Below are 11322 nucleotides of genomic sequence, written 5' to 3' on the forward strand. Positions count from 1 at the left end.
TGGTAAACCCATTCACACGTTAATGTAGGCAATTTGTAAATAAACATTTTAACTTCTGCCTATGCCTTTAGGTTTTAAGAAGAAATTTTGTTTGATGACCGTGGCACCAAAATGTAAAACCCAAGAAATGAGTATTTACTGACATAATGTTGCATCTTCATGTCGGCTTAATTCTGCATGTAATATCAGCTCCACAGGCAGCTTCACCATTGAGCGCTTGCCAGCTGAAGGATTAAGGTGGTCCAGAAGCATAGGGCATGAGGAGGGCTCACCCTGCATGGGAGAAAAGTTTATCACAATGTTAAACTTATAATTAAAAAGTTCAGGGCTTCACAAGGTTTCTGTGAATCACAGGTTTGCAAGAAAGTGACTAAAATGTGCCTCTAGTCAATAAACCAGCAAAATTAAACGCGGTGCAGAGACCATCCTGTTATGACAGGCATCCTGGTACAATCTCCTGAGGGTGGAGTCAGGATATGCGAATGGGAGTTATGCTGGAAATGATGAAATAAGGTTGACATAAATTCCAGCCCACGCAGTAAGCGACGTCTTACTGCAGACAAAATCCACGTGTTAATCGTTACAAGAACAGCCCTGATACTGAGAACGTGCAGAGTTCCCAACAGGGACCTGTTCCTGACTAATCTGTCACATACAGATGCCATTATGGAAAAGTCCCCTTTTACCCCAGACTGCCCGTGTTTGGTAACCCATAGTTAAATCAGAGCTACAGATTAGCTTTTTGGGTGGCTCGGAGTTGGAACAGGTTTGTACCGTTGGGATCGCTCAATTACTCCAACCATAAATGCTGTAAATGTGTGCTAACCTAAAATTTTGGCAGCACTCTGCATTCCCAGACCCCTTATGAAAAAGAAAAAGAAAAAAAGGAAGTGGTTGGGGCTACTTTGGGGTTTTGAATTAATACTGTGCAAATACAAATAAAAGTTTCCTGTAGTAGTTTTATGCGTAGGCCTATGTCCACATGCCAGGTTACACGTATCCTTCTGACACGTCAAGCGCTCAGTAATCTATACTCACTGTTTGCTTTTCGCCCATAAAAAAGGATTCAACATTATAACGTAATGGGCAAATGTACTGAAAACTGCTGCTAGGTTTCATATCTCACATTTCCATCTATCGACCCAGCAGTTTTATTTCAAAAGCATTTCGCCCAGGTTTTATGGTATGTGGAAGTACTCAACTGACCTTTTTCAAGTATATGACTCGAGGGTTTCTTTCACCGGAATGTGAACCTACGACTTTTAGGTCATAAGTTCAGGTTCCCAGAAGTCAGTCCAGGCTCTGTCTCTTAATTTCAATTTAGGTTATTCTCCAGCTGTCCAAAAGCACTGCTCTGACTTCCCAGTAAGTGCAAAAAATCACTGGAAAATCCCAGCATAACTGTGCATCACAGGTATCTGAGACTCTGTGTAGATTCAGATAGTATTACTCATCACAGAGATCCAGGAATCCAAAGAAGATTCTTAACAGTTGTAAAGTCCTGAGTATAGGGGAAAAAAAAAAAAATCACTAATTGCCATGACTTGTTAAAAGAAATAAAGAGCTAAAAGCAGGGTATTCCTCAACAAATTGCTAAAGAAGCTGTATTATGATTACTATGTGTTTCCAGTTTCAGACTGTGATGTTTGGGTGGTCTGTGAAGTCCAACTGGAAAACTGCACAACAGAGTTAATGGACTGAAGCCAGGGACCAGATGTGATTCTCGCAAATTTAAAAAATTTGCATTTGCCCCTTCCAAAGGGAGGGGGAAAGCAAAAAGTTTTAAATTCTTTATTTAAACAAAATACTTTTGGATTTTCCCATTCATTTTAATTTAAGAAAGCAGCTTGAATTGTAGCCACAGCAAATACTTTTTTTTTTTTTTTTTAACTACATTTGTCATTAAATAGAATTATGTCAGCACGTGGTCGTCTGAGATACCGTCAAGCATGGTGCACAAGAACTGAACTCTGTCCCTTACACTGGAACAGCTTTTAAAAGTTTCTCTTTCCTTGTACAAATAAGCTTGTGGAATAAAGGGATGTTAAGAGCATCTGTAGATCATTAGTGATTAGTAAACTCAGCCTGGCAAGAAGTATTCCTGTTCATCTTATTTCAGCAGAACACGGGAGAATTTTGGACTCTTAGTAACATTCCAACAGTTAGATTTATCGGGGATTACATTGTTAGGTATATTAATTCTTTGTTAGTATACAGTGAAAATGCAACGACCTACTCGCCATAATTCTCTTCCATCAGTGAACGGCTGCTTTTGCACTGCATCAAATGGGCCAAAGGCGCACAATTGAAAATGGAACTGGGTCGGTGCCACTTTCCCCATATGTTACACTTTGCTCCCGAACACAGCGCATTAATATTCCCGGAGCCATCTGCTCCACCGACTTTCTCGCCGATGAATTATTCTTCGGTTAGACACAAGCAAGGAGAAGCATAGTAGTCCAGGGTGGGTTAGGAGACCCCAGCAGCCCCATGTTCCAGGACAACAGCGCTCACAGTAAGAGGCTCCGATGAGAGGAGAGCCAAAGGGAGGAGGAGAGTGGTGTGTAGGAGGAAACCACGGGAGGAAAGAGAAACGCTGTTTGACTGGATCCACAGCCCCTAGGTTGTTTGCTTTGTTTCTGACATCTGAAATATATTATTCGCAAGCATTATTTTACTCCAGTGAGTCAAACAGGAACACACGGCCAAAAAGGGGAAAAAAAAAAAAAATCCCAGTTTAAAACCCAAATATCATCTATTTCCTTTTGTGTGCTAAAAGTAACATTGCTTCTACTGTCACAGGAGTCAAGGAAACTCGAGGAACTGTGTAGAGATACTGAAGGACTCTATGGTATGTGGCAGAGCTCATTTTCAAAGTGGTACTCTGGGCAATGTCTAATTTAAATGTTAAGCTGTCTTGATAGAACCTGTCCACTGATAAACTGGTTTATACACCCTGCTCACTTCTTCTATGATTCACTTTTTATTGTCAAATGGAAGGAATTTGACTAAGCGAATTATAAAACAGATAATGTGATTCCTCGTGAGTCACCGATACTCAAGTATTTACTGTGGTTACCAAACACATATGGAAAACTGTGCAAAAGGTTCATTTTTCTTTTAATTATTTTGTCATTTTAAGATGCCATGTAGGTTTATGAACGCAGTTTGAAGTTATTGTTCTGCGGTGATCCGCCTTAAAATTAACCTCTTTTCACAAATTTGTTAATGACAAACATCTTCACGCACATCTCAGTGTATGTCAGTTTGTATTATCTAGTCAAGTTTGTATTTGTAAACTTTACACAAAGAAAGATGAAAAAAAAAGTCTGTTACCTGATATGTCACAGCAGTAAAACAAAAAGGCATGTACTGTATATACATAATTTGTATACATGTACAAAAAAAGTGCCACTCACAGCAAAGAAACCCTGGAATGAATTCTTGTAATACAATCATTACATTTTTTTGTGTTTTCTGAAGTAGCTAAAATCCCAATACTTTAACTGGTGCCATTTATTGCTTGTTTCCAGTAACTACACAGTAATTACACAAGCTTCTCTTAGTTAATGGAAAAATAACATTTTCACAGACTTTCAGACAGTCTCAGTGTTATGGGAACAACTGTTTTGACTGGGAATGAAAGAAAAAAAAAAGTTGTTGGACTTTAACATATATTAGTAAGCATCTTGAGTGGAAGGAAATTTGGTGACATTGTTAATGTGCGGTTTTTGGAGGGAATAAAAGCACAAGCTTTAGAAGGTCAAAAAAGTATACGAACTAGTAACTGAGCTGTATTTTAACCTTTATTGTTCACAGGCCAAAATCAAAGGTGGTGTATTCTAGCCATTCAACATCTTACAGATCACACTTGAATTTTGAAAAGTCCATACAAAATTTAAACAAAAAGTAAAATCACACAATGTGGCAGAAGGGCAGGCCACAAGTGAGCCCCCTTGTTTCAAAATTTATATAAAACAATTGTTACTTGTGCAAAGAAGTATTTACACTGTCAGGTATTTACATTAAGCAATTTTTGGCAAAATCAGTAATCTTTGTACTTTGTATTACTATCCTACATAATAAATAAACTAAACAATACACATTTCCAGGAAACAACCAGGCTTTACACGTGTTTATGTTAATAACAGGCAGTGATCCAAAATCCAGATTCGACATGTTAGCAGGTAAGTTCTGCACAGCTGGGCTCTAGCGTCCATAGTATAGCTGATCAGAGGACCTCCAAAGGCACTTGAGATGAAATGTGTATTCGCAACGAGTTGATACCAAGTTCATGTGTTTCCATGAACAGCTTGAGAAATATACAGTATATACCATATAAATACACACACACACACACACACACACACACACACACACACACACACACACACACACGCGCAAAGATGTTTACAGAAGTTATACCTCCATTATTTAAATTTGCTTCAGCTTCGACATGCTTTGGTACATTGCTTTAAATGGTATCACTGAAGTTCAGTAGCAACGGTTCCAGCATTAAGGTTATTAGTACTCTTTCTCAGTTTGAAACAAATGAATCCTGTACTACTCCAGTGCAATAAATGGGTGATTTTTTTTTCTTTCCCAGTTACATGTAGTAAAGATTAGTTCAAGTATACAGCATTTATGAAAAATAGCTTAATTGGAAGAATGGAGACAATTTGATTCCAATTTGGCACAGTGCACATTCGTACCCTAGTTAAACTGAACAAAATATGAATAAGTTACCGCAACACCTGGAAACTTGGAGTGAAATTGCTTAAGTCGCCATATATTCATAACCCATTGTGGCTTTATAGCTACACAATATTGGTCAAAAAAGGTAAGTGCACTTGAGTCTGTCAAGTAAACTTCAAGAGTTTCTCTTTGGGCTGAAGTATGGTGCAAGTATCAGTGTATGCATATACTGTAAGATTGGCCAAACAATAACCAAGCACTTCTAGTCAAACCCCTGGGAGGAAGGGAAAAAAAAAAAAAAAAAATCTATGTTCTAAAAATATTCCCAGACCTAATTCATTTTTATAGAAAACTTTGAAACTATACAATCTGAAATAAGAAAAAAGGTAAGAATACAGTATAGACCTGTGAAAAACTCAACTGTTGAATACATTTTACGCTGTAAGGTTTTTAGACATTCAAAGACTTGCTGGACCATGCATTTCTCTGCAAATTTAACTGACATTTCCTTTAAAAATCAAAATATAAAAATAAGTAAATAAATTAAAAAAAAAAAAACAAAAAAAAAAACACAACATTAGTAATACAGAAAGCAGAATTCTAGAAAAACAGGTCTAGAATGTCTTTGTACAGAGTTTACTGCAACTCGTTTAAACCAGCATTGTCATAGTGAGTTACATTTCAGGAAAGAGAAGTTTCTTCACTAATAAAATGAGTTAAGCAGTGTCAAAATCAGGACCAGAAATCCTGTCCACTATGGACCACAGATCGATACCTTGATAAACACAGTAAATGCAGTCCCTACATGGTGTCAAAGTACATGATAATATAAATTAAATATGATAACTCATCATGCCAAAATATGTGCTTGGAATGGGTGGGTTTCCAGATTTTTTTTTACAACGAGGACAAAAAAAAAAAAAAAATCTATAATGTGAAGTACACAGAACATTGGACAGGGCACAAAACTGCTGAGATGATTACCCCACCCCAGCACAGATTACGGTGATGACGAAGATGAAGAGTAGGCTAGCTCTGGTGCCTCTTCATGTGGAGAGCCAGGTGGTCGGACCGGGAGAAGCTGCGGCTACACACGGCGCACCGGAAGGGCTTGGCCCCCGTGTGCTTCCTGTAGTGTCGCGTCAGCTCGTCAGAGCGGGCGAAGCGCCAGTCGCAGCCCTCCCACGTGCACCTGTATGGCTTCTCCCCTGCAACGAACACGAGAGCAGGCCAGTGAGGACACCTCGAGCACGCTCGGCGCCGTTTTTTTCATCCCTGGCAAGGCCGCAAGGAATACTTGCGTGGGCAACGAGAGAGTCATAACAGCGACGCACGTCCGACGCGAACGGATCGATGCGCTGATCTTGAGCGGCTGCAAGTCAGCTTCAAGCTTGGGACTTTATATGACGAGACAGCAAGCTGTCGCTACAACAGTTTGTACATATCCGGCATACCCGACTGGTTAAAAACGGGCCGCAATTAAATAGGAAGCCGACAATAATACAGATTCCATCACAACGAAAGAGGCTCTTTATCACCTAGCCTTTCTAGTCCCTGTATTCATTACTCGCCGATATGCGTCTCGACCCTTGGGCCACATAACGAGCTGCAGAGAGCCATCGGCAACCGAAGCCACACGGAAGTTGGAAGAGCGAGCGGGAACGCAACTTACGCGAGCCGTTCGGCCCTCGCGGTGCAATACCGGGGACAAAAGAGAAGCGCGTAGCTCAGTTTTTCGCAAACAAGGGTAAATTGCAGACAAAAGAGGCGAGCATTAACTTGTTTGGACTGCCAACAGTACACAAGCGTCGCCTTGAGCTCTTTCCACCGCTAAGGGCAGAGAGGATTGTCTCCATCACGGGTGATTATCGCTCCATTATGAGGAATTCTTCTTCTGATAATTCACACAATGTCTGTGCAGAGAAACGCTTTAGGGCCTTCCAGTGCAGCTCCAACACATGACAACAAACATTCTCCCGGCAGTCAGCAAAAAAGGAGAAAAAAAAAAACTTGAGACAACGAGGTACAGATGGTAAACCTTGAGTTATTAGTGCCCAGAATCCAACGGACGAATTTGCACCCATATTTTGCTATATGTTAAACTGCGTCCTCACTAGTCTGAAAAATATTTTACCCCTTGAACGAGAAATTGGGTTAAATTTGTTGAATGCCACTGCTGGAGGTGAACAAAGAAATAACTACTCTGTCCATTAGTTACAGCTTAAGAGCCATCTGGAATATTCTTAAACTTACTCATTAATTTAACATGCAATAAGTTTAATTGCTCACAATAGTTTCTCGTACTGATAAAGCTTTGTGATGGATGAAGCTCCGGCCCGTTGAGCATATTCACATTGCATGCCAAATAAAGCAGAAATACACATTCATTTTTAGACATCAGAAAGAGGACATGTGAATGCCATACAGCGAATACTTCCAAATACTTATAATTCCCCCCCTTTGAGTGGATGGAGAAAGGAACTCCATCCTTGACAAGTGAAAGAGAAGTAGCAGTTGGGACATACCCGTTCGTATGTACGCAATAAAAACATACATTCCTTTGCAGCGTGCTTGGTACTGGTCCATGTGTAATGGAATCTGAATTATACTTAAGATAATAATTATTTTGTTTGCAACAGAAAAAAGGCAAATGCAGCATGGGGGAATGATGGGAAAGATTTTTTCCAAGCTATGTGTCAGGTTCCACCTGTTTTTTTTTTTTTTTTTTTTTTTTTAATGGACTTTTATATCAGGAAGCTGTGCGGGACAGAGTTCGGGAGGAACGCTAAATGAATCCGCTCGCATGCCAAGAGCTCCTTCCTGCCTAGCAACACGGCACAGGAGCGCCAAAACAGGGAGCCACCGCTGCCGCCGACACCATGCTGCGGGTCCCTAGAAACAGCCCATCCAAACCCTTACCTGTGTGAGTCCTTAGGTGGGCTTTCAAGTGAGAGGACTTGGTGTAGACTTTCTTACATCCTGGTTCAACACAGACAGAAAGGATATTGTCAGGCCCATGTGTTGAGTGGAAAAGCAAAAAAAAAAAAATTAAAAAAAAGAAGAATGTTTCATCACAAAAGATGGATAAACAGATCATGCGAATTGCAAACAAACTATTTTCTGGTTATTAATCAGCCCCCCCCCCAAGCTGCGATGTAATGTTTACGAAACCAGAGCAGACGGATGCAGCCTTCTGAACGCACCGTGTCTACTACCAGCTGTCCTCGTCTGTTTCATTCTGCAGATGCTTCTGGAGCGAGCATGAATTTTAACCACGTTTTCTATTAATCACTTAGGGATGGTAAAAACGGGGAAATGCTCTTTTGATTGCACACATCCGTATGTTTAAGTTTTTTTTTTTTTTTAAAAGAGAGATGCATGTGCTGATTACCTGGGAAGTCACAGTGGTGTATCCTCCTTTTCTCCAGGTCCGGGTTCGTCCGGCGATTGTACCTGACCGGCACCATCTGAGGGGACACAGGCAAAGCCGCCGGAAGACCAGGACTGTGGACGCCGAGCTTGGAGGCGATGGTCGCCGCATAGGAAGGAGGCGGCGATAACTTGTGCGCGAGCTCTTTCTGTCTGTTGGGGCTGCCCGGCTCGGACACGGGCGGCGAGGGCGGGAGACAGGTCGCTTTCTGCGCCTGCTGGACAAGGGGGCCGGGCTGGGCGTAGCCCCCACTGTGCACGTTGCAAAAGGGCCTGACTCCGGTCTGCTGGCCGACAAAGTGCACGTCACTGATGGCGGGAACGTGAGGAGACACGGGGACGCTCCTGTGCGGGTTCACGCCGGCCAGGTCGCCCGGCAGCATCACGTCCATCTCGGAATTGAGGAGCTGGAAAAAGGAGCTGTCGTGAGCGATGTCAGAGGACACTTCCTGTTTGACAAAAACGCCATCGACATCAGTCCCGCCGGACTGGCTGAAGACGCTTGTGAACTCGGGGAGGGTGGGCTCGGCGCCACTGTGGGGGCAGCTCGGATGCTGGAAAGACATGGGCTCGGCCTTGATGTGGGTCACGGCCGGCCGGGGCGGTCGGCACAAACTGGTGCGCAGGTAGTTGAATTCGGGCAGGAACACGTTCATGTTGATGCTGTACGGAGATCCCTCTTCGCTGAAGTACTGATCGACCACGGACGCGCTGTCCCGCCGTGACTTCTTCGCCTCCGGCAAGTTCAACAGCTGAGGCGTCAGGTACTTATCCATCTCTAATTTAGCCTGAGGAACATCGCAGTAAAACAAAATAATTAATATTAAAAAACACGTTTAAAGGTTCAACAACTCAGCACCGAGACCACATTTACGCGTTCGGACGATGCTCTTCTCCAGGGTGACTGACGGCGTTACTCACTTTACGGTAACTTACCCATTAACGCACTCGGGTAATTTTTACCGTATCCGTTCAGGGCAAGTACCTTGATACAGGGTACTACAGCTGGAGGTGGGATTTGAACCTGTATCCTCCAAGCGGGGAGTCAGCGAGTTTAACCAGTATGCCCAATACCACCATAGAAAATCACTGCGAATGACACTGCTGTTTGAATTAAATGTAGAGAATATGCTTTGCTTTCCAATATCTTGTAAGTCACGTCTCTTATCCATTCATCGATCACGAGTTCTAAACGGACTGAAAAGTCTTTTAAATCTAGAACGCCCAGGAGGGGAGGGTGGCCGTTGGCACTCGGACCCCCAGAAGTTTTTCCTTCTCCCTTGACTTTCAGTTGGGAGTTTTTTGTTCCTTTCCTCTGTGGCCAGTAGACAAACTTACAGCTTTAATAACTGTATGGATAATGTATTACTCTAGTATATAGTCAACCGTCTTATTTGTCTTATCCCTTTGTTCCGCACTCTGTGTCTCTGCATGAGAAGAGCGCTGTATAAAAAGAAATGTAATTGAATTTAGATCTCCAGCCAATCTGCATGAGCGCTCTTTTCCAGAACGCACTCGCTTGACGTGACTCAGGGCTGAGTGCTGCCATGTGTCTGCATGTCCTCGCAGAGGAAGGAGAAACGGAGCGGGTTCCGGCGCGAGCCGCACATCGGTAACTCTACACTTGCCCAAAAAGCGCGACTGTTCTGCGAGGGCACTGAGCCAGTGCGGGTGGCGAGGAGGCCGGCGTGACTCTCGGAGTCATCGGGAAAACATTTATCGAGGAGTCCTCAATGAGTTTATGCCACATTCCCCCTTGCACTGTAAAAAAGGCCCTGCTCATGTGTGATCCCAAAACAGAATGTGCTGACAAACACAACGTGTGCTGGGAACGGCGAGACTTCCCCACTGTCGCGGTTTTACCGCAGCAGCTGTGGAAATAAATAAATAAAGAGGAAAAAAGAACCTCCTTAGCAGTACGTGTGTAGGGTCATGTGCAGGTGCTCTCTCTACACAGCACAATTAATAAGGACCATCCATACACACGTGGCTTTTTCGGTGCTCATGTCTCACAGTGTGGGCTGTACCATTCCTGCACGGTGAGAGGTTCAGGTCAGGGGTTCTGGGAAGTTTTCATCCCAGGCTACAAGTTATGTGTGTGGGTGAGGGGGAGTCACTTGTTGATGGGCCGGTAGTCAAGTGACCAGATGTAAGCACTCAGCAGCGGCCAACTGCCCACCAGGCCGCCTCCACACACACACACACACACACACACACACACACACACACACACACTCCTCAGGAGAAACAACATTCTTGGGCTCACATATCACACCTCCTTCTCCTCATGCGAGGAAAAATAGGTGGGATATGTACCCTCAAAAGTACATCACTATAAATACACATGGCCTTATTATACAGACATTATTTTGTTTATATAATATCTTGCTTATATATTATATACAAAGTGCGGTATACAGTGGATGCATTATACAAATTGAATAGCGTGCTGTGAAATATTGTGCATGTGTTGCTCATGGAAACTGTCTACTTTAAAAGCTGAAAAGGAGTGAGTTCAAATAATATTAGATTTACATGAATGCAGTCATTTGACAGACAAGAAAAGCCAGGATATACATACCAACCGAGCAATATTATATATAGTCATATTCCATATGAGTACACCATCTCTTTAAATAGCATTATTATATAATCATGTCAACGTAACAAAATGTTAATATTAGATAAATGGGATCGACTATATTGGGATGGTGTGTGTTTGTCGCTCGTGATCAGAGAGCGGACTGTCTTCCAGGTGTGCGTGTGTGCGTGCGTGCGTGTGTGCGCGCGCAAGAAGATCGCGGTGTCAGTCATTTGATTACCTGGATGTTGTAATCGGCGCGCGGGTCCCGCTCCCTGATCGCGCTTTTCGTGTCCCCGCCGGCGAACAGATCGGACTCCTCGCCCCCCTGGATGTCGTCGGGCAGCAGTGCGGGTCTGAGCAGCGCACCGAGCGCGTCCTCCTGCCCCAAGCCCGGACCCGGACCCGGACCCAGCCCTGCGCTCAGAGTCATCATCATTGCGGCCATGACTCAGAGGAGCTGCTGCTGCTGCTGCTGCTGCTGCTGCCGATCGACTACAGCCCGGACGCACAGCAACGGGCGACGGGAAGTAAACGTCGGTTAAATGAAACGCGCTGGATTACTGGGCCGACCGGGCGCCGCTTCACTCCGCTCCAGATCGGATCGGACGGGCCAA

The 11322-nt window shown here is 43.5% G+C and overlaps 1 protein-coding gene across 1 annotated transcript; it reads right to left on the minus strand.

Annotated features, from left to right (window-relative positions):
- Nucleotides 1-3710: 3710 nt before the first annotated feature.
- On the minus strand, nt 3711-11322 carry LOC108920402 (Krueppel-like factor 5). The gene is made up of 4 exons (XM_018729134.2): nt 10947-11322; nt 8087-8912; nt 7615-7674; nt 3711-5903 (listed from the first exon to the last, which is right to left on the minus strand). Exons 1-4 carry the CDS (start codon nt 11151-11153, stop codon nt 5725-5727), a joined length of 1272 nt encoding a protein of 423 aa, XP_018584650.1. The 5' UTR covers nt 11154-11322; the 3' UTR covers nt 3711-5724.

The sequence above is a fragment of the Scleropages formosus genome, chromosome 14, assembly GCF_900964775.1.
Source record: "Scleropages formosus chromosome 14, fSclFor1.1, whole genome shotgun sequence".
In the NCBI taxonomy this organism is placed as follows: Eukaryota; Metazoa; Chordata; class Actinopteri; order Osteoglossiformes; family Osteoglossidae; genus Scleropages; species Scleropages formosus.